General features: G+C 42.8%; 1 protein-coding gene across 4 annotated transcripts; it reads left to right on the forward strand.

The window, feature by feature from the left end:
- The first annotated feature begins 59 nt into the window (after nucleotides 1-59).
- On the forward strand, nucleotides 60-23,811 carry ap1b1 (adaptor related protein complex 1 subunit beta 1). Of its 4 annotated transcripts, none has more exons than XM_010732565.3 (23): nucleotides 60-186; nucleotides 3,335-3,395; nucleotides 5,360-5,465; nucleotides 5,560-5,695; nucleotides 5,790-6,035; nucleotides 6,249-6,439; nucleotides 6,547-6,768; nucleotides 6,880-7,000; nucleotides 7,094-7,189; nucleotides 7,518-7,633; nucleotides 8,620-8,785; nucleotides 9,693-9,791; nucleotides 10,807-11,066; nucleotides 11,389-11,596; nucleotides 11,800-11,820; nucleotides 12,676-12,705; nucleotides 12,796-12,933; nucleotides 13,020-13,165; nucleotides 13,245-13,374; nucleotides 15,901-15,985; nucleotides 16,426-16,512; nucleotides 17,068-17,222; nucleotides 22,243-23,811. In XM_010732565.3, the coding sequence occupies exons 2-23, from the start codon at nucleotides 3,359-3,361 to the stop codon at nucleotides 22,315-22,317; spliced, it is 2,871 nt and encodes a 956-aa protein (XP_010730867.1). In that variant the 5' UTR covers nucleotides 60-186; nucleotides 3,335-3,358; the 3' UTR covers nucleotides 22,318-23,811. The 4 variants fall into 4 exon arrangements, with proteins under 4 accessions (XP_010730867.1, XP_019131085.1, XP_019131092.1 ...); XM_019275547.2 differs by lacking the exon at nucleotides 60-186 and adding an exon at nucleotides 201-265; XM_010732563.3 differs by lacking the exon at nucleotides 60-186 and adding an exon at nucleotides 310-481.
- The last annotated feature ends 25 nt before the right edge of the window (nucleotides 23,812-23,836 follow it).

Below are 23,836 nucleotides of genomic sequence, written 5' to 3' on the forward strand. Positions count from 1 at the left end.
CATCCAAAACAGTGCTGATCATACATATATATGCATATAGCTGAAGCACAGCCCCTCTGTGAGCTGAAGGCTGACGCTGATGTCTGTTTGCAAACGTTATTTTGTGGAGAAGACGGAAGTAAATCAAGTGGGAGGGGACGAAAGGCCATCACAGCCCCTACTACTACTACTACTACTACTGTCACGGTAAGATGCTTGTGCAGATTTTCTTTCCAGTTCGTGTGCTAGTCTGATTTCACCTCCAGAAGGTACGCTGATTCGTTGGGTAAGGTTTAAACCAGTGAGGACAGATTAAGAGCTTAACTCTCCCGGCACAGGCTTCCTTAAGCCCGGACTCAGAAGGTCATGTCTCAGCTGTGTGAGGCTGGAGAAGGCGCTAGCTGACACTGACAGGCAGCACCGCACACATCCAGCCTTTAATAGCACCGCTCTCCATTCATTAACTACTGCAAACATGCAGGAATGGGCGAACCAGTTATGCGTGAGTAAATGATCGTGGATTTAACGTGGTTAACTTTTATATATTTAAGCTTTTTTTTTGTTTTGTTTTTTTCCAGCGGTGCTCAGCTTAGCCTGCTATGCTAACGATAACGTCACGTTAGCCTGATGCTAACTAGCCTCTACTTCTTTTATTTTATTCCCCTCTCTACTTTTTAACATCTTAACCTAAAGTCAGCCCGTGTGAAGAACTCACGACAACTCGTTTAACAACACGCTGTCAAGTGTTGGTGTCTGTCTGGACAGCTGGGTCAATTATCGGACAAATGTTTTCGTTGTAGCCGAGCTGCGTTTGTCAGTTAACTTGAGGCTAACGCAGGCTACATGAAGCTCAGTGAATGATGAAGCTGCTGCATGTTTCTGTCATTTGATAATGAAATCATAAATAAACTCTAATAACCGACAGGCCTCTGAATTTTAAACGTAGCAGCGTCACGGGTTTTTATGTTTCAAGCAATTAAAGTTGATTTAAAATAGAGTTAATAGCTGTGCTGTTGTTATTTTGATGTGGTAAAGTGTGTTTATATGGATTATCAAATGAATGAAAGTCCTAATAATCATGCTGTCTGTTTTATTCACTGCATGCATTATGGTAGTAATGATACCTTATTACATATATGTTAGACCAGTGGTTCTTAACCTTGTTGAAGGTACCGAACCCCACCAGTTTCATATGCTCATTCACCGAACCCTTCTTTAGTAAAAAATAAAATATGATTTTTTTTTTACTGGTGCACAAAATGAACCGTGCATTAACATCACCTTGTTCAAATAACAAAACCAACACAGTGCATGAACTCACAACAACTTACCTCAGTGTGACTTCTGCTGTTGCCTTTGAGAGACCAGTTCAGATATGCGTGGCTTCACCTTGGCAAGTGCCAGTCTCATGTCACAGCAAAGTCTGTTCCTTTTCTTAGTTTTTATGTCCAGCATCCTCGAAAACGATTGCTCACAAAGATATGTTGTAACAAATGGTATAAAAAATTCCAGGGCGGAGGCTCCACCGAACCCCTGAGACCGACTCACCGAACCCCTTGGGTTCGATCGAACCCAGGTTAAGAACCACTGTGTTAGACTAATAGATCTATAATAGAGCTTTTTCTGTGTTGCGTGTGCACTGACATGACTATGCAAAGCTGCTTTCTTAAACAGATAACTTGAAGGAGCCGTGTGTGTGTAGGCTGGCAGTGCAGTTTGCTGATTGCAACCCTGTCGCCTCACCTTCTTCTTCCTCCTAGTGTAGGAGAAGAGGCTGCGACTCGTGCAACAACAAAACAATGAAGTTTTGTCCTTTCTGGGTTACTGTGGAGAAACGCAGGATTTTTTAAGTTAGTCTGTTTTAGCTGCGGCACATCAATTTATCTGTGTTGGCCAAGGTCCAAATCAATCTATTATTATTATTATTATTATTATTATTATAAAGTGGGACCGATGAAACATTCACAGATTACACGTGTTGGCAGATAACGTGAATGTTTTAACTGGAAGGAGAAATAGACCTTTTCTATGTGGCTCGTGTGCAAATATGACTATGCAAAGACACCTGGGAAGCTGCTTTCTTAAACAAATAACTTGTGTGCGTGTCGACTTTAGTGGCATTTAGTAGCTGCTGATTGCTGACTGATTATGTAAATAGAGCCCCTTAAATCTGACACTCTGGACCTTTAAATATTTGTCAAGGGCGCATTTGGATCAGGATCAGGCGCTGTGGTGAATAGCCATAGAGTTGTGTGGCTTCTGTGTGTGTGTGTCTATATGTGTTGAGCGTAACCGCTGTAAAACTATTAGGAACTCACTTTTTATTTCTCTGATTAACCGACTTTAATAAACCAACGCTCGCTCTCGCAAATCTTCGGACACGAAACAAATTAAACTTCTTCGTGACACTATTTTTCAGCGTGAATTTTGAGGCAGACACAGATTTAGAAGCTGGTTGATGAAATAACCAAAGCCAGAACACAACAGGTAGAGTATCAGAGTTTAGTCCATGAATCCACCTGGATAGTCTCAGTTTCAGAGACGTTTCAGGCTGACCGTGGAGGAGTTTGACTGGTCTGTTTGGCATGCTGCAGCGTGATGTTTGCTTCCAAAAGTTGGACTTAACTTCTCCGCGTTTTTTGCCACAGCACCAGATCTTGTCTGAATGCGGCCTAACATTTTAAATAACATTTACATTGTCACTCAAGTAGTTCACTGTCACCATTACATTAGCACAAGCACAGTTTTCCCATACAGGGTATTTCTGCGATAGGCTGATATCGGTCGTGCTGTAATCATTATCAATATATTTACAACGATACGTCACAATTTTCCCGCAACATCAGTGTGTTGTCACAAGATATTCACTGCATATTCAGGGCAACACTAAAAGAGCCAAAGGCAACATAACATGAAGTGTAAGGATTACACACAGATTTATTTTCTGTTCCTTTCTTTTGGCTTTAACTTCCCGTCAGATGGAGCAGTGTTGCCCACATTTTAAAGCAGGAACTATTGTGTTAAGTGTGGAAATCTACAACAGGAAATATATGCACATGCTGCAGAAAACATTTCAAGTTGACTCAGTAACTGATGTTTTTGGCCTCCATACCTGCTGACCAGAAAGATTCATGTTTAAGGAGGAGATGTTAGTGTCTGTTTTCTTAGCCGAGTCCTTTTTGTTTTCTTTTCTGATAGATCGCTGCCATTTGTTCAGGAGAAGACAGGAATTCCTCTTATTTCCCTGTGCTTGCACTTCTAGTATTTCCTGCTGCTGCTGTTGTGATTCTCCAAGTTTCCGCTCAGTAGAAAAAAATTTCACAATCATCGTTCTCACCCTCTCTGTCTTCTGCAGGAGAATCGACAATTTGGATCCAAGATGACGGACTCCAAGTACTTCACCACTACCAAGAAAGGTCTGATCGCTCGCTGTTTATTAATTCATGAGATTTAACATGTGAACTGCTTCAGTGAGAAGTTACTGTGATTCCATTGTTGGCTTTTTAAGTAAGTGCTTTGTGAAAATTGTGGCATAGTCTGCAGAGTGGTGCTTAAAGCTGTTCAGTGGTTTCATACATCCGTCCATTACATCCATTTTCTTTTGCTTATCCGGGGTTGGGTCATGATGGCAGCAGTTTAGCATTCAGCATTCCAGGCTAAATGGGCTATGTAGTCCCTCCAGCGGGTTCTGGGTCTGCCTTGGTGTCGTGCCCGGCACACCTCCAAAAGGAAGGTGTCCAGGAGGCATCGCATGCCCAAAGCTGGCTCCTTTCCACATGAAGGAGCAGTTCTCCATCTCACTCTGAGATACTTAACAGTTTTCCAGCAGAGAACCACAGCCCCCAGTGTGTGCTGAAGGTCACGGTGTGATGAAGCCAACAGAACCACATCATCTGGATTCAGAAGAATTAAATATTTAACATGATTCAGCATTATATGTTGATCGTCACTCAGTCGAGAGCTGCTATCTCCGTTTTAAAGTTTTAGAGATCCTCAAGACATGAATGCATAATCTGTTAAAGTTTGAGTTGTGTTTGTGAACATATTTACCCCTTACCAAATCCTAACTGACCTAGCTTGACCTTGAAAATTGAACCAAAGATGTTACCACCTTGCTTTGTATCAACAAGAACTGAACAGCTCTAGTTATTGTAAATCAGATTAGACATATTGAGCATTATCTGAATTAGATGTAACTGTCCTGCTGTCCTTCTCACACACGTTCCCACGCAGGGCTTAGGACATAAACAAACGGATGCTTATGAGTGATGGTGTATAGACTCCTTCTGTTTGTTAAGATTCCTCGACACAGTATCTGTTTTTTTTCGGTGCATCTGCCCGATGTTGCTGTGAGCAGTCTGCTGTTAACATCCTGGAGGAGATTAGGAGTTTACAATACCTGGAAAACTCTTAAGTAGGTAGACTCAAATTTAAGCTCAAAATTGGCAGTGTGCTGACAGTTTATGTTTTTATAGTCTAAGTCATGCAGGTAGGAACGTCAGTGACGCTGCACTAAAATGTCAATTAAATAAAGACCAAGAGAGTCTTTAACTCTTTGTCATCCCTCATGAGAGATTCACGTGACACGCTTACTCAAAACCTACACTACAAAAACAGCTTATGTTGTTCAGTTTGTAGTATTTTTAAAATATAACCACACACGAAACAAGAAGTTTTGTTTTGAATGTTGATTTTTTAAAAATCACATTAAATGTAGTGCTGCACAAACCTTTTCACATTTTCACAAACAAAACAATTCACTATCAAAACAGTTAGCAGATAATTGAATACTTCACCACTAATCAAATAATCAGCTAATCGCTCTAATTGAATAATTGCTCAGCCCTCAGGTAACATGACTTGTATGCTCTCATTTGCACTGTTATTACACCAGGACCCCACCGGGCTCGTCTCTGTCATGTCTCAGCCGTGACGCTGTTTTGTTCCGTTCTTCACACGACTTCAAACTCCACCAGGAGCGTTTTACTCGCCAGATTTGAACTTGCTTAGCTCGTTTGTTTCCCTTTTTGGCTGGGTGTTTTTTTTTATTTTGAAAAATGACCAGATGGTGGGGTTACCAACATTTTTTAGAATGGCTGCGATCAGCTCCGGCAGCCGTTGTATACCCGAAACCTGTCACTTCTGTGTCATAGTATGCAGCAGCATCATGCACTCTAATCAAGATTGTTGCTTGTGGCATGTTGACATGAAACTGCTGGGTATGAGCGTTTTTTTGAGGGATTAGGAAATGCTCTACGTTGTATGTCATGTGGCGTTATGACTTGCGAAAAGAGGGCAATACTGCACATTTCCCCTTTCTACCTCTAACATTTCAAAAGAATTACATGATTTGTGATTTATTTTTGTTTTGTGTGTACAGGGGAGATCTTTGAGCTCAAGGCAGAGCTAAACAGTGATAAGAAAGAGAAGAAGAAGGAGGCTGTGAAGAAGGTCATTGCATCTATGACAGTTGGCAAGGATGTCAGGTGAGCTGGAGAAAATGAATGTCCACAGTAAAATAATTTACTGTAACACATCACCTTTCTTTGTTACTCACATATCTCCTCGTCCCTCCTTCAGCGCTCTGTTCCCAGATGTTGTGAACTGCATGCAAACGGACAACCTGGAACTGAAGAAGCTGGTCTACCTCTACCTGATGAACTATGCCAAGAGTCAGCCAGACATGGCGATCATGGCTGTTAACACCTTTGTAAAGGTAAAGTTCAATCAATGTCAGATAATGTAGCTTGATATAGAAACAAATCAAAAGTTGTGACCAAACTTGTGATCTCTCCGAACCACCCACCTAGGACTGTGAAGACCCTAACCCTCTAATCAGGGCCCTTGCTGTTCGTACAATGGGCTGCATCCGTGTGGACAAGATCACCGAGTACCTCTGTGAGCCCCTGAGGAAATGTCTGAAGGATGAAGACCCATACGTGAGGAAGACAGCCGCTGTGTGTGTGGCAAAGCTCCATGATATCAACGCACAGTTGGTGGAGGACCAAGGCTTCCTGGACACCCTTAAAGACCTCATATCAGACTCCAACCCAATGGTACGACCCCTGGCTAGTGAGCCCGCCAGATGTCTTTCTCAGGGTGACACAGACGGCTCTGCCTTTCACTGATAAGCCTTACGTTGGCATACAAATGTTCAACATGTTGGCAGGATTTTGTTAGTTCAGTGACCTCTCTGTCACATCTTGATTTAGCTGGTGGCTACTGTTTTTCTGTCAGCATTTATCTATACTCTCTGTCTTTATCTTTAGGTTGTAGCAAACGCAGTAGCAGCGTTGTCTGAGATAGCAGAATCTCACCCCAACAGCAATCTGCTGGACCTGAACCCCCAGACCATTAACAAGTTGCTGACGGCTTTAAATGAGTGCACAGAGTGGGGACAGATATTCATTCTCGACTGCCTGGCAAATTACACACCTCGTGATGACCGTGAGTCCCAAAGGTAAGAGGAAACACTTCACTGACATTACATCTCAGTTAGCAAATATTCCCAGTCAACTCTGTGTCATCTTCTGCTCCTTCTCTCCCCAAATCATCGACATCTGTTAGCATTTGTGAGCGCGTGACCCCACGGCTCTCGCATGCCAACTCTGCAGTGGTGCTGTCAGCAGTAAAGGTTTTAATGAAGTTCATGGAGATGCTGCCCAAAGACTTGGACTACTACGGCACCCTGCTGAAGAAGCTCGCCCCTCCGCTGGTCACTCTCCTCTCTGCTGAGCCTGAGTTGCAATATGTGGCCCTCAGAAACATCAACCTCATTGTACAGAGACGGTAAGTGTGTGAAGATGACTTTGGGAATAGCACATTTTACTGTATTGTACGTTGTGTTACAGAATAAGTCGATTGCACCAAATAACAGGAAATGTTGTTGTCCCTTTGTAGCCCTGAGATCCTGAAACATGAGATGAAGGTTTTCTTTGTAAAGTACAATGATCCGATCTATGTCAAACTGGAGAAGCTGGATATCATGATTCGCCTTGCATCCCAAGCCAACATCGCTCAGGTAACAGACCAGCTACAGCACATCATACCTTATATCTAGATATTGTTCACAAGATGACCTGAGTGACACTACTGTTCGTCCATCTTGCTGTAGGTCCTGGCTGAGCTGAAGGAGTATGCCACTGAGGTGGATGTGGACTTTGTCCGTAAAGCGGTCAGAGCCATTGGCCGCTGTGCCATCAAAGTAGAGGTGGGTGGAGATGATGTCATACTGTCACATGATGCTTTATTGGTCAAATCCTTGTGTCACCTATGTAGTTTAGCAATAAAGTTTATGTAATTGTTCACATAAGGGCTGCAACCAACGATTATTTCCATGATGAATTCATCTGTCAACCACTTTCTTGATTAATTGAATTCTAGTCATTTACATATAATAAACTAAAGTGGAATATTTGAATACCTCTAAATTTGAAATAATTTAAAAATGATGATGAAAAACAGTAAGATTTATTACATTTTTTTTTTAATCTGCAGACCTATCATGACAGATTTGTCTTTTCCTCTTCCTTCATTAGCAATCAGCAGAGCGCTGTGTCAGCACACTGCTCGACCTCATCCAAACCAAGGTCAACTATGTGGTGCAGGAGGCCATTGTGGTCATCAAGGACATCTTCCGCAAGTACCCCAACAAGTAGGTTCTTACGTAGGCGTCACTGTTGTGGATTTAGATGATGTATGATTGTATGTATTGTATGACCTATTATGTGTTTTGCATAGTTGTCTGAGCTATATTATTTACTCACAAACTTACACCCCGACTGAGCCCGACTCTCTGTTGGTCTTTAAACGGGCAGAGTGAAGGCTCATTATGCAGACAAACAATGTTTTCTGATTGGCTTTTATACCAAGGGCAGGCTAAAGAGCTTTTAGGCAGGAAAATTGCCCTCCGTAACACAGAGTGTTTGTAGTGGACAGCACTTAACACCCAGCCTTGATTACACCTGGTCAAATGTCAGCCAGAGTGTGACTTCTGCTGTGGAGTAATGTGCCAGACAGAAACCTCTCCCACACATCACCGTGGAGTCGTGAGTTTCCAAGGGTGCAGCTTTGCAAAGGTTCCAGCTCAGCATGGATCAAAGCCGCATGAGTCACTAGCCACTCAAACTTCGCTGCCTTTTTTTATTAATTACACATCAACTAAATTGTCCGGCTTTGGCACATCTTTTGGAATAGGTAATTACCGAGCATTTCATGCAGATCAGGAATGCCTCAACCACTGGAATGAATCCACTACTTCAGAAAACATTGGCTGATGAGCATCTAGCAAGCAAAAGACACAAAGACAAACCCAGAGCTGAAAGAACAGTAAATATTGGATTTTCATTTGTCAGGCTGCCAGAATACAAAACTACAAAGTAATGCTAATGTTGCTCCGTGTCTCCTGGGTGGTGAAGTTGGCAGTTGTTTGTTACCATGGTTTATAAGCCAGCGACCTGTATTAGCTATTCATCTGTCAGCTTGTTTTCCTGCTTTTGTTTTTTCTCTCCCTGGTGGTCACGAAAAGATTAATCCAGTTTGAAGTCAATCAGAGTCATTTGCTCTGTGATATTGTTTACAGTTTTTGTCTCTCCCAATATATTTGAAATATTTGACTGCATGTATTGTTGTTGTGTCCAGGTATGAGAGCGTGATTGCCACTCTTTGTGAAAACCTGGATTCCCTGGATGAGCCAGAGGCACGTGCTGCTATGATCTGGATTGTCGGAGAGTACGCTGAGCGCATCGACAACGCTGATGAGCTGCTGGAGAGCTTTTTGGAGGGTTTCCACGATGAAAGCACTCAGGTGCGTTTTTTAGGAGAGTGCAAGAGGGTTTTATTTAAAAAATGTGAAGTCGATTTCTTTCTTTTTTTATGCTAATAGTACGAATATTATGCAGCCAGTGCTGGCAGTAAGTGTCAGACTTTTCTGTCGTCTAAAGGCTTTGGCGAGCTCTGAAAGCTCTGAAATGGAGGTGACATGCCATGGAAAAAAAATACCACAGAACTGGTTTATTTCAATTAATTTACAAAGTCTGTGAGCGAAATGAAAGAATTATAGGTGATTAAAATATTTTGTATGAGCCGTGCTTAATGGGAAGCTACTACAATAATGGGAACACTTCTGTTATATGGCTCAGACAGCCTTTGGGCTGAAGCGTGTTCCTGCCACAGTTTGTTGTGGGATTACACCAGGCTTTACTCACTTAGACGGCTCCCCCCTTAGTAATAGATCAATTCCCTTATTATTGCCTTGGAGAGACTTTTCTGATTACATTAAGTGATTTTGTGGGTAGAAATCAATGCGTTATGCATGAAACAATCCCTTTTGTGCTGTTGTTTGGTAACGGCGGATTGAACCAGTAGTTGCAGTGGGGAGTGTTTACTTTAGCAGGGTGTAGCATCCATGGGAAGCAATAGTCCTGAGAAGTAAAAGAAGACTCAAATTTGTATTATGTGTTTAGTGTGGTTTAACATGATTATCAGCATTAAGGGCATCCTGGTAGCTCACCTGGGAGAGTGTGCACCACATGTACCAAGGCTGGAGTCTTACCTTACCACAGCAGCTAAGGTTGGGTTCCAATCTACGGCCCTTTGCTGCATGTCATCCCCTGTTTCTACGCCTAACAGTTTCAGGCTAAATTGTACTTGTATCTAAAAGTAGTGCATGAGCAGTTGTAACTTGTACTATACGTGTTCACTACGTCCTGTAGGTGCAGCTGCAGCTACTGACGGCGATCGTCAAGTTGTTCCTGAAAAAGCCTACCGAGACCCAGGAGCTAGTGCAGCAGGTGTTAAGCCTTGCCACACAGGTGAGTAAATAAATAGACACAAACACATACATGTTATGTTCCTGCCATCATCTCTGTCTACAGATATTTGACAATCCTTATTGTGGTGTCTACTACTTTGAATGCTGTTCATCTCTGTCTCCTCTAGTTTGTGTAATCCGTTCTCATCAGACAGACTTTTAGATTTTGAATAGGAGTTTTCTATTACTCAGTCATTCTCGGGACACTGGAGGTTGTAATGGCCATATGGAGGCGAGTCTCACAACTCCCCCAGTAACGACTGAAGTGGTTTGAGCTTACGCAACACTAATTATGTTTTAATGATTTTAGGGAGTTCATTTAAAAAAAAAACTGAAAACAAACTTTCCTAGAAAATTCTATGTAGTATTATCTTAGCCAATATTATATGTCAGAATGTACCTTGACGCTCCACTGATTTGCAGTATTATTATATGTTAATACAAAATCCAAAAATTAGCTAAAGCATCTCAGCTCATTGTACGTGTGAGAAGGCACGAGTAAAACTTTGCACGTCTTTGTTTAATTTATTTTAGAGCAGGGACATTATCACCATGAAAACAATGAGTTGGTGCTTCTTTCTTTTGTCCACAGAGTCATCTCATTGTAATGCAGTCTAGTACAACACCACCAACAACTCTGGGTTTAGTAATGACTAATGGCTTCACAGAGATGGAAAATATTAGGCTTGTTTGTTGTGATTCTGTAGATTTATACAGCAATAAAGTTGGTAACTGTGTACGTGCAGCATTGCACAAACAAACATTTTGTTTCTGCTTTAAGCAGGCAGAAAAGAACAATGAGAAGAAAATGTGCCTTATACTTACTGCATACATAAAAAAACATTTGATTTATATAGAAAGTCTGTAAACTCTTCTACTTTTGCCTACACTCAGTTTTTGGTATCTTTGAATCCCTGCTCCTGCTCTCATATCGTGACCCAGAGTCTAACATTAAGTATTTATAAAACAAGCTCCATGAATAATAATCATCCTCGTGCCCTTATCTATTTCTACAGGACTCTGATAACCCGGACCTCAGGGACCGTGGCTACATCTACTGGCGTCTGCTCTCCACAGACCCTGTAGCCGCTAAGGAGGTGGTTTTGGCTGAGAAGCCCCTGATCTCTGAGGAGACGGATCTGATCGAGCCCACACTGCTGGAGGAGCTCATCTGCCACATTGGTACTCTGGCCTCTGTCTACCACAAGCCTCCCAGTGCCTTTGTTGAAGGCAGTCGCGGTGTTCAGCACAAGAGACTCCCTGGCAGTGCCGGATCGTGAGTCATGTGCTTTTTTTTTTCACTACAGACGAAGGGGTTTGTGCACTTCTTGACTCTGTTATTACTTTTTCCTTCAAATCTGCTGAGTGACACTTTCCAGCAGTGTCAAGCTGTGCAGCTTTTCTTCTTTGTTCCTTGGTGCCCTTTAAATACTAAGAACTCATCACATCTTCTTGCCATTTTTCTCAGCACTAGACATTAAATCAGCAGTTTAATGACACATTAGGCTCACGGTGTATCAGAAATAATCAGCATGAATATATAATTTGCCAAATAAATCAAATAAATGATGAATTAATTCTGTTTTTAATTCTACCAGTGGGGATAGTGTTGACAGCCCAGACACCGCCTCTGCTGCTGGAGTTTCTGAGGCACCGCCTGCTGTCATTCCATCTCAGGGAGACCTCCTGGGAGATCTGCTTAATCTGGACCTGACCCCTCCTACTGCCACAGGACCACCACCAGCACCCTCCTCTGGGTTGCAGATGGGTGCTATGGACCTTCTTGGAGGAGGGCTGGACAGCCTGGTAGGTGTTCAACACACCACTGAGAAGCTGTCGACTCTGAATGGTGGCTCTGCAACACCTTAGTTGATTTTTGTAATAGGATTAATGTCAGTGGGACCTAGTGACGGTAGTGTATCTTTGTATTTTCCACCTCTTGGTGCTTCTTTCTTTTTTCTTTTGACCCTTGTGTGTTTTCCTTTCTTTGTTCAACGCTGCATCTGCAGATGGGGGATGAGTCTGAGCCGGTAACTACATGGAGGGAGAGGGCACAACATTTACAAAAGGATTTATTTCATCACAGCTTGTTTTACTGTAGTTCTCATGCATCGGTCTGACACTTTCATTCATCATTCACCTATCTTTTATTATCATGATGTCTGTGGTGGTAAGAATGCTGTTAAATCCTCGAGTCCATCTCTTTTCTCATCTCTGGGCTCTGCGATGTGTTTCATGTTTCAATCAGCCACCCATTCCCCTGCGGACGGACACTCCTCAGTCACCTCAGTTCTATCATCAGTCCCCATCGCCCCCAGATTACAGCCCCACTGAGGTTGGTCTAGGAGACCACGCTGGACCAGTAAAGGCCAGCACCAGACTAAAACCCACCCTTTGTACCACTGTGTCCTCTGAATAGACCTCCCCAGCAGTCACTTGTTGTTTGCACTTTATATTACGCTGTTTGCTCCCATTTTAAGTCAGATTTCAGTTCAACTCTCCTGTTTTTTGTCTTCCACACACAGTAGTTTAGCTTTGCACTGTGTGGAGTTGCTACCAGTTTTGTTCACTATACCCTGAGCTATTTCATCACCGCAGTAGACACATTTAGTGAGTAGCATTTGAACAAAATGTATTGGATTTCAATAGCTGCTCAGTCAGATTTGTGTGGACGGTAACAAGATGGTTACATAAGAGGAGAAATTCTTCTGCACTTCTTCTTGCTGTTGCTTAATAGAATAAACCCCATAGCTGTCATTTATCACGGAAAGACCTCACCTCCTTTACATCCCTCCATCCATCCTCTTCAAACCCTCCGTAATATTATTTAATATTGCACAGATAGATAACAAGTTTTTTTGTGCTTCTCCCTCTTCTTTACCCAGCTTGGCGGAGACCTTGGAGGAAGTCCTGCTGTAAGTCATGTTGTTTCTGTTGAGCTTCGATTGCTCGGTACAAGATGACATTGAATGTGTGAGGGTAACGTGTTGCTTTGTGACCCACAGCTGGGAGCTGGTTTTGGTGCTCCTCCAGCTGCGATGCCGGCCTCTTTTAACGCCCCTGTGAGCGGCGGTCTGGATGACCTGTTTGATCTCGGAGGTGGAGTTGGTATGCCCATGGGCTCCTACAGCCCCCCTAAAACAGTGAGTCTTGATAAACTGGGATGAGACATACTACAGATTGATGTAACACCAGAGGTGGGATGGTAATAAAGCTGATCTTTACTCAGGTTTGGCTTCCAGCCATGAAGGCCAAGGGTCTGGAGATATCTGGCACTTTTGCCCGCCGTGCCGGGGTAATTCAAATGGAGATGACCCTCACTAATAAAGCTATGAGTGTCATGACTGATTTCGCCATCCAGTTTAACAGAAACAGGTAAGATCGCCTACCAAACAGCGTGCTGAGATCTCTCTATATTTTCACATTTTGTGACACTTTGCTGTTTCTTTTGTAGCTTCGGTCTCGCTCCCGCTGGTCCACTCCAGATTCTCACTCCTCTTAGCCCAAACCAGAGTATTGAAGCGGCTCTTCCCCTCAGTACTGTGGGACCTGTCATGAAAATGGAGCCTCTCACTAACCTGCAGGTAACACTTTCACCGTCCCTGCTTCTACTTCCATTTTCCATAAATCCTGAGCCGAGACTGAATTTTTGAGCGTCACGCTCTTGACGAGTGATGCATGTTGTCAACAAGATGATTGTCAGATGTCAAACTGAGACTAGTATGTAGGCCAAGTGTTTTTATTTTTTCAACACGGGCCTTATGAGGACACAGAGGCCTCGAGTTAGTTCTAACATGGCTTTCTATGGCGCTGAGGGCCTCGATCATAGTGACAGCGCTCTGTCGAGATGCATTGTAATGGAAACAGAGCTGGCAGACACTGAGGTGCATTTGTAAATTAAATTAAAACATTACTTATTAAAGTTTGCAGTATTTTAATTAAATTTATCGTTGTATATAAAAGTTCACAGAACTAAAATGTCAAAATACCTAATATAAGTTTTGTCCTGAACACATGAGCATGTGTGTTAAATGATTAGTAATGAATCCTCACTGTTATTCACCTTATACTGCTGGATTCCCATGTTGTGAAATAAATGGGATTGAAACATGAAACAGCCCTCAGAGCGGCTGTGATAAGTTGTGAGTAAAAAGAGCGGCAGAGGCTGGCTTGTTTTTGATCAGGGTGGTTCTTTTAACTGGGCAGAATGGCGGACGGCCGCTGTGTGCAGCTGGAGAGAGAAGATAAGAGTGTCGAGGGGGATGATAGAAGTGGGGGCGGTCATTAGTGGTCACACAACACATGGCTTCTTTGTTTGTCCTGGCCTCTGTAGCTTTGCTAACCTTTTTTTTTTTTTTTTTTCTAGGCCATGCTTTGATGTGTAACATTGTCTGTTCTGACATCTCAGATATTTTATTTTGAGAGGCTCTGCGTGGTTTTGTCTCGATGGAAGATAATGTCCCAGAACATTATTTTGAGTGTTCTTTACTGCTGATGAGTGGTAGCTTGTGCACCGTACACAGTCAATAAAACTTTAGTGAAATTCTTCATGTCTGTTCACAGAACTGGACATGTACGCTATGTTTATTCAGTAGTAAAGAGATTCAAAGAAGCAGTCTAGTACAGCGTTTGCCAAATGTTTGCTGTTAGATACAGCGCCTCCACTCTCTCTACAGTGTCTCTGAAGCTTCATGTTAAATAAAAATATGATTTCTTCTTGTGGTAGTGTGATCGACTCAAGTTTAATCTTATTTCTTTTCACGATTGTAAGACAACAGGCAAACATTCAAAAATGTGATGATGGTGGCGGTGTTTAGCTGACTTGGCAGAGCAGCCTACCAAACAGTGCGAAGGCTCAGTCCTTGCTCCGGAAGCCGAGGGTTCGATTCCGACCTGTGGCTCTCTCCCGCATGTCATTCCCCATCTCTCTCTCTCCCCACATTTCCTGTCACTCTTCAGCTGTCTCTATCAAAATAATGTGGGCTCTCTCCGGCTTCCTCCCACAGTCCAAAGACATGCACTTAATAAGTAAATGGTGACTCTGAATTGCCCTTAGGTGCAACATCTAGGTGTTGTTTGTCTCTGTGTGTCAGCCCTGTGATGAATTGGCGACTTGCCTAATGGCAGCTAGGACAAGGTGTGACCTTGATAAGGATAAGCAATTAACAAAGGCAAAATCAATTTCTGTTGATTAAATAATTGTTCAGTCTTGGTTCATTGTGGATGTGAACTGTTGGCCTAATTGGGATGAATAACGCTGTCCCAGCTAGCAACAGTATTTTGGAGCACTCTGTGTGCAAAAGAGAATCCTGAGTTTAGGACCCACTAGTCTAGTAGATTAACTCAGTAAAGACCCTGAATAATATATTATTTATAGTTTGGTTTAGTCTTTGACCTCCTCTTATACTTATAACAAAGCTCTGTGTAGTTCGACTTGCTGTGTTACTGGCAGTCCTGCATTGCACCCAGGAATAAGACGCCTTAATGAATAATTCATGAGTCCTTCCTCTGCTATCCTCTGTCTGAACTCACTGTCCTTCGCTCAGCACTTTGTTGTTGAGCAGCCTGATCGATATCATTGCCCTCACCACAGCTGTTCCCGTATTCCAGCATATTGTACTTTTGGACCCAAAGACTGTAAAAGGTCCTTCATGAGGAGGTTAATCAAACAGAACCGCTGTTAGGTGTTATTTTTGTCTTGTTTGTGTCTTATATTTTATTTTTAACCATCGTCAGCTACTCTTATATTTTTATCCTCTTGTAAACACTTTCTAAAGTCTGTTTGTTGAACATATTTTTCATCTGTTCAGCTTGTAAGCAATGTTTCTTTTGCAAATAGAAACCTTGTGCGTGCTTGTGAGATACGCTATGAAAGGAGGCCAGTAAAGAACGTCATCTTATTCATAATAATATAGGATATAGTATTGCCTGCGTGTGTGTGTATGTTTGTGAGAGAGGGACTGCAGCCCACATGTTCAGTAAACAACACACATAAACCAGCAAAGCCCACCCTTCAAGTGCACTTGAAAACTAATTACCAATATATTGCTTTCTCTTTCTCCTCCTGTCGTCCGCTTTACCCCCTTCCTTGGATGTAATCACTCTCACAGGTGGCTGTTAAGAACAACATCGATGTATTCTACTTCAGCTGCCAGTACCCCATCAGCATGCTGTTTGTAGAGGACGGGAAGATGGGTGAGTGTCTCTTGGTTAAATTGCTTCGCTCAGAAGCCTTGAAAACTCGCTGACGTCAACGTACACAGACGTCAGTCTTTCAGCAAGGACACATTATGAGCGTGTGACGTAGATGTGTGTGAGACTGTCCACCAGCCTGCACTCGTTGCTTAAAGACAGTAAACTATATATTTTCCCCTTTTTTGTGCGTTGCTGTTTATTTATTGTGTTGGCCTTTCTCCCCGTGGAGCCTCCTGATGTGCTTAGCAGTAGGAACGCTGCCAGTGCCTGCGAGCGAATGCCCTGGAGCCTCAGCAGGAAACCTTGTGTCTGGTGTTAAATCAAACTACTCGCGCCTTGCTTCTATTTCACCACAGCGTGAACATTTAGCACAAATCGTATTGTTTCAGTGCGTGCTCTGTCTCAGGACTCATGCTGTGATTGTGTCTCTTCATCCGCAGAGCGACAGGTGTTCCTCGCCACATGGAAGGACATTCCGAATGACAATGAGTCCCAGTTTCAGATCAAAGACTGCCACCTCAACTCAGGTAATGAGGACTGGAAAGAGAAAAGAGAGTGCACTACCTGGCGAAGAACAGCTCCTCTATATGTGAAAATCACCCGACAGAGCAGTGGCGATCTCAAATTCAAATCCTCGCTAATGAAGCAAATTGTATTTGATGAGAGCTCGTCAGCTGCAGTCCCTATTTACGTGTGATAATTTACTTTCACACAAGCACGAGAGCAGCTGAGCTGGAGAAGAATTCCTAATGACAGCTTAATGGAGATTTCCCCCCACAGATTAAATTTCTTCTTTATGAACAAAGAGAGAGGGTTTCAATGTCCTACTGGGGCGCAGCAGCAAGACAGAGACTGAGAGGAGAAGATTATTCCGAATTAGTGACTGCATCTCTTCACCACAGGCAGCCGCGAAAGAGTGAAACATTAGGGCGTGATAGGGGAAAAAGTTCTCCACATTGTGGCTCATTTAATGACTGTTTAATGGCTGAGTACTAAAAATGAGCAGCAGCTTGTTCAGATAGTTAAAACAGCTAAAACGCCGAGTGTGTTGTGTTAATTTTTGATAATGTTCTCCTGAACAGATGCAGCCTCCAACAAACTGCAGGGTAGCAACGTCTTCACCATAGCCAAGCGTACGGTGGAGGGTCAGGACATGCTGTATCAGTCGATGAAACTCACCAACGGCATCTGGGTGCTGGCCGAGCTGAGGGTGCAGACAGGAAACCCGAACTACACGGTGAGTACTGTACTAGATGTATTAGAAATAACATTGAATTTATTCCACTGGGAGACGGTGACTAGTAGAAGATATTACACGACACGATGGGGGGGAAAAATAATTTGAAGTCATTGAAGTCTTCTTCACAAGAGTTCCTTATCTCTGAAGGTCATTTTTATACAGCTTCAAAAAAGGTCCAACTCCTTCTTATCCACTGTGCACAGACTGAACTCCTTTGTGTCTACCCAAACTTTCAAATCTTTTACTGTTTTTTGGGTGGCTGTAATTATACCCACCATAGTAACTAAAATCAAACGTGTTGATGTGTTTGGTTCTGGAGATCTGTCTGTATAAACGATGACGACATGTCATGGAAGATTGTTTTTCCGTGACTGAACTGAGATGCAAAGACATGGCAATACAAATTGCAGTAGCAATCATGATTTGCTTCACCTTCTCCGAGTTGGGTTGAAGCTTTGCTTCACTCGCTTGTTGAAGAGATTTCTACCTAGCATCTGCAACCAATTGCTTCTCCTCCAACTCCAACTTTAAGTGTAAGAGTTGGTTCCTCGTGTTGGTTGTGTTGCCAAAATATTTAAATTTCATTCGACACCTTGAAAATTGTCCAAATCCTGTTTGCCTTCAATTTCACGAAAGCCAAAATGCTTCCTTACGGTAGCTTTCAAAGCAGTGGGTGCCGCTTTGTCCATTTTCACGTGTAGCTCAAACATAAACAAACCGTGCATAAGAGAACATGCCTCATGCAAGGCGGTCATATTTGTAGTTTTCTATGTCTGTCTATCGCACATAATCCATGTTGATTGAATCATTGATTATGTTTCCCACCCCTGATGTACATTTCTGTATTCAGTGTAGAAAAGTTCCCACGTCAGCACCAAGTAGAGCCTGACTTGTTGAATTAAGTCAGTGTGACGGACGTAAATACTGTCATCACTGCACATTTTCCTGTCACGATGGAGACAAATGACAGATTGATGTGCAGTAATGAGCGAGCTGAAGGTGGGAGGCTGGGTTGGTTGTGCGTTGATTTGAAGTGTGGCGTTGGTACTGTGGACTCATTCTTGTGTTTGTGCACATTTCGTTGTCGTCTCTGCTTTGTCAGCGGCCCGTGGTCTCTGCGCATGATGGATTGTGTTTGGCTTAGAAATTCAGCATGACTGGTCCAGAACGATGACCTTGGTGTGACTCTCCTCCCTGCTCATCAGTCAGGCTGCTTTCAGATCACGTTTTGATTCATAAGGCGGCATTAACTCTATTTTTGTTTTCTCATGTCTAGACTCGTCAATTTATCAGTCACCCGGCTCGCACTTATTAAATCTTCTGAATTTTAAACAAGTTCACACCTTTCTCTGTTTCGCATGTCAGCGTGGAGCCTAACTCGATGCAGGAGATTTTAAGCTTGAGGAGCATTTCCGGAAATTAATTGACTGAACTGAAAACTAATTTTTACTTAATGTTTGTTTGTTGAATGTTTATTGGATGTCATATATTTTTCAGCTGGAAGCAGTGTGCATTTTTCATTTCCTCGCTCTTGATTCATTCCATTTTTATTTCCCCCGTGCGTCCATTTGTGGTGTAACCTCATTAATTCAGGGGGATTTTCTGTTCTGTACTCTTCTTGTCATTTTGATTTCATGTTAATTTTTAAACTCAAATTGCTCCTCGGCGGGACTGGAAAAGCTCCCCTACTTTTTTTTTTTTAAGCAGAGAGAAGACTTCCAAATGAACCGTGCTGCACGTACAGTGCGTACTCTGACGCTTGTCTCTCTGAGCTGCTGGCTGCTGCATGGTCCCTGCACTCTCTTGGCTTGGCAAGCCGAGCTACTAAAGCCTTTTTTGTCAGCAGCTATTTTTAGATCTGAAGAAGTACAGCTTTGGCACAGTGTACTTTCTGGATTTTATTGTGCTTCTGGATAAATAATTTAAAAAATTCATGATTGGAGACGTACAAAAGCAGTTTTTTTTTCTGCCTTGATGTCTTACTACTTATAGATGTGTCCTAGTTACACACTCTGTAGCTACAGTGTTAATGGACAGTTGCCCAGTGTTGTAGTAAGGTTTTGGTCTCATTTCAGAGTCGACCTGATTTTACTCAGTCTTGTCTCAGTCTTAAAGACTGACTAAGACAGCTGGAAACGTGCCTCATGTTGCCTACATGCTACCGCCGCTTCTTCAGCCTCCTGGCTAATCTAAAAATCTAAAAAATAAAGGAGCTCACAGTCGGACAGTAGTAACATGGTGAACAGCTCATGGAAGATGGAAAAACCTTCAACAGCAACAAGTTGTGAACAGCACATCGACATATCACCAGCTTGACCGGTTGATATGTTGAACTTGTCCAGCTGTTTGGAAACAACATTAGTTCTTGCTTGAAGTCCAATATTCACACTTCTTGGTCTCCAATAACTCCTGAGGGAAATATCTGGCTCTCTCTCCACTATATTTCACCAGCTAGTGGCTAATGGTGTTGTCTGGTTCTGGGCAGGTAGTGTACAGTTTGTTGTTAGAGCTGTCTGCTGCTGCCAAACAGGAGAGTGAACCTTAACAGTAAACCAGGCAGCAGAACAAATAACTCTAAAGAAGCGCTGCAAGTTCAAGTGACGATTCTCTCTAGGTTCATCACTTTGTCCTTTGATACATTTAATCTAAAAATGTCGATTAGAGCCGCTGTAAGTCTCTGACTTCCATCGCAGCTCATGTATACTTTATAGTTTTTATAGCGGTGAATTGGGACAGCGCTTATCTTTTTGACATGAAGCATGGCATCTGCCGTTTCCTGTCCCCATGGCAACTACGCAACCAGTGATGTGGTTAAAGTGAGTTTGAACACAGAAAAACTGGCCACCGAATTGCAGCTCTACACACAAATCTATCCGCTGTCACTGACCGCTTCCTCGCATGTTAAAACAAGGAACACGTACACCCTGAGAGTCTATAAATTCAGCTTTCTTTAGAGACTTTGCAGTATCATTATAACCCTTTTAATATCTCAGAAATAGAGCAGTGTTACAAATCAATGAGATGCTACTGTGTGCTATTATTAAAGGTATTAAATTAACTGGATTAACCAAAAACATACACAACTGTCTGGTTATTTTATCCATTTAAAAACGAGCTACATCTGAATAAAATCAAATTACATAACAGAGGACTTTGTGTGTGTTACTGCATCAGGGAGTGTAGCAGCTCCACAGTCCCATTAATGCAGGTTTTACAACGACCCCTGCAGCCATGTGAATCTGTGCGTCACTCCGTGAAAAAGAAAGACCTACGTCACATTTTGTCACTGTGTCAACATCTTGACACTTAGAGTTCACGGCCACACACGCATTCAGATGAAACACCCTCCTTCATCTTTACTCATCTCTCATTTTCATGTCTCTGAAGCGCTAATATAATACTAATACTCCAGCAGCAAGCTTGAAGCTGAACACATGAATGGCGCAGTTCCTAATAGCAGGTTCTACACAGTGACACCAGCACCCGCGTTTCCTCATATCTCCTACCCCATGCCGACTGCAGAGCGGCTGCCTAAATGTTGCCAGCGGCAGCATGCATTAGTAAAGAGCTCTGAGCACGCGGAGACAGCACTTAAAGAGCTGTGCAATATTATTTCTTTATTCCACTGCAGCTCTTTGACACACACCACGACACACTCCCATCATCTTTGTCTTATCTTAATGTCCATTAATTATTAGAATGGTGCCAGAGAAAAGAGGAAACTTTGACACCTATGACAGGAAAAAAAACAACAGCACGACTGAAAGCCGTACTTGGAGGTCGTATTCTCAGATCTAGTTCCTCATCTTTGTGTTGTTTGTCGCAGAGGCCCCGTACTCGTTATCTTTAGCAAACTTACACTATGACCCCCTCCCAGGCTGTTTTCCAGTGCGATCCAAAGAGATGAAAGCTGAAAGAACAACACTCAGTTGGAGTGTGTTTCCATCAGGGCATGAAAAATTGAGGTTGTTTTCTTGAGTTTTCCACATCATCAAAAAAAACCTGTTTGTTATTCAAGGCTCCATTTGTCATAGGTGGGAAAGCACAGCTGGTTTTGATTGTGCAGAAATTAATTATTGACATATTTGGAAATATTAAGACTCACCGTTTAGTGTGACATCATGATGATATCTGTCCTGGTACAATTATTTCAAATCTCCAGCTGCTGTCTGTTTCTTGATCTGTCAGTTAAAAAAAACTGACTTGGTGAAGCCGTTTCAAATTTTTAAACCTGCTCCCAGCTGAGAATCACATCAAAGAGCGGAGAGGCTGCCTCCATATTCCCCAGTGTGTTTATGTATCTATATTTCTGTCGATGTGTTTTTCTTTTCTCTCCTTGTCTCGTCTACTAGACTTCTGCTTCTTAACCATTTTCATTTATAAGATAATATAATATATTGATCCCACATCGGGGAAATTCACTTGTTACAGCAGCTCACAATATACAAGGTGGATGAGAAAGATACTCATAACTAGAGCGAGTCCTTCCTGCAACGACCTGGTTCTGACTCCAGCCTTTGGTCCAACGGATGTTTCCTTTGCTGCGTGTCGTTCGCCCCCGCCCCCTGTCTCTCTCTCTCTGCTCTCCTGTCTGTCTTCTCCTGGCCGCTCTCACAAGTTGAAATCCGTCCAGAGTTCCCAGCGAGTCTGAAACGAGTTCATTCAGCCACATCTCTGTGATGCTACGCTCTCCATACTCTCTCTGTAAGCCTGGTTAGCGGTGCTAGCTCCTCCATCTTATTGAGGAGAGATCTTACGTTCCCCATGATAACAGACTTGTTACTGTCTTTGCCGGGCGCTTAGATACAGCTCTGCATCCCGGTCTTCTTCTTATCACTTCGGCATGGATCACAGATAATATGCTAGTACTAACATATATACCAACTTCACCTAATTTTATTGTACGGTTTGTGATTGAAATGACTCCTGAGTCTATCATTTTAAAGCTTTCTGTGACTTCATGTGTCTCAGTGTCCTGTGTTGACGTTAACAGCAGTGTTGCTCTCCTCTCCCTCAGGTCTCTCTGAAGTGCAGAGCTCCGGAGGTTTCCCAGTGTGTGTTCCAGAGCTACGAGGCGATGCTGAAGAACTGAACTGAAGACTGAACACCCCTACATCCACCCAGCCGCTGCCCTTCGCCGACTCCTGGCACTTTCTTCTGCTATCCCTCACCTGACCTACAACTTCACGCCGTGCAGGAGCCACTTCCTGCTGTGTTGTGTCTGGAGGCTGCACTCTGTGTGTCATTCAGCTGTTTAATTAGGATGGTTAATGATGTTTTTTTGGCCCATTTTAACCCCATTGATGATTTCTTTTTCTTTTTTTTTCCCCCTGCAAGACTACAGACATTTCTGGGTCACTGTGTTTAGCTTCCCTGTCCCTCTTTAGTGTTTGTTCACACACAATTTTCAGTTTCATTATCTCATCATATATTTTCTGAATGAGCGCCCTAAGCGGGTCCTCCACTCGTCCCTGCTGGGGCCCTCCTTTTGTTGACCTTTACTCTGCTGGAGACAGACGGCTGTATGACTTGCATTCCCGTGACTGTTTCCTCTGCATGAGGCTGTTTAATCATCGTCTAGCCCCATTTCTCTGCAAATTGGAGTCTATTTTTAGCATCTGCAATCAGCAGGTGAGGCATCACCGTCGGCATATTTATTTAGGGTACTTTTGATTAAAACGCGGCAGAAAAAGGCTTTAACCCTCCCTCCGAGTGTGTGTGTGTGTGTGTGTGAAGTGAAAGTTGGCTGTCTGGGCCTTTAGAAGAGACACATAAATACTTACAAACTACATTATTGTTGTCATTTTGTAGAGTTTTCTTTAGCGTCTGTGGTTAGCAGTGGGGTCGGATCCTCTGCGAGCAGAATGTCTGAAGTGTGCTTGGAAACTTGTTTGTTGGTGTGTGATTTTCTTTTAATTTCTACATCAATATCTGGACATTTTATAGACTAGCAGCAGTTGTCCGCTGCCTGCTCTCTTACTTAATCATTCCATGGTTTGATTTGTGTTCGTAGTTTTGTTTAGTCTGCATGTGGCAAACTGGGAGAGAGCCTCAGGTGTTGAGGATTTTGTATCAGCTGCTCCCCACCCCCTCTCCTGCGTCAGTGACAGCCACTCGGCCTCTCTCTCTCTTCCACTTTGCTCTCTCTGTATCCTCATCGCAGCTTTTGGAGTACCATGGCCACCTGAGATGAAGGCTCAGGTGAGATATCTCTAAACTTCTGAGTAATAAGTGTACACGCAGGTAGCACACTGTGTTAGTTGAACAACACCCGGTATCACTGTTTTACCTGCAGACTCTAGATTAACTGGTCTACTTTTCCCCCTCCCGAGTCATGACACTGAAGCCCTTTTTATCGGCTCTACAGGATGTATGCACTTTTGCTAACGCCTTGTAAAGATTACAACAGAGGTGGCTGTGTATTCTGAGTGTGTCTTTGTGTGTGGTGACGGCTGGTTCATATAAAATGCTGTAAAAAACAACAACAACAACAAAAACGTTTAATCAGATGCTTTTGATTGACATGATTTTGTTCATTGTGTGTACATCATTTGAAAAAGAACTATTAAAAGTGTTGATAAATTCACATGTTCAGTCTTTTCTTCAGTAAA

The sequence above is a fragment of the Larimichthys crocea genome, chromosome III (assembly GCF_000972845.2).
Source record: "Larimichthys crocea isolate SSNF chromosome III, L_crocea_2.0, whole genome shotgun sequence".
Taxonomy (NCBI): domain Eukaryota; kingdom Metazoa; phylum Chordata; class Actinopteri; family Sciaenidae; genus Larimichthys; species Larimichthys crocea.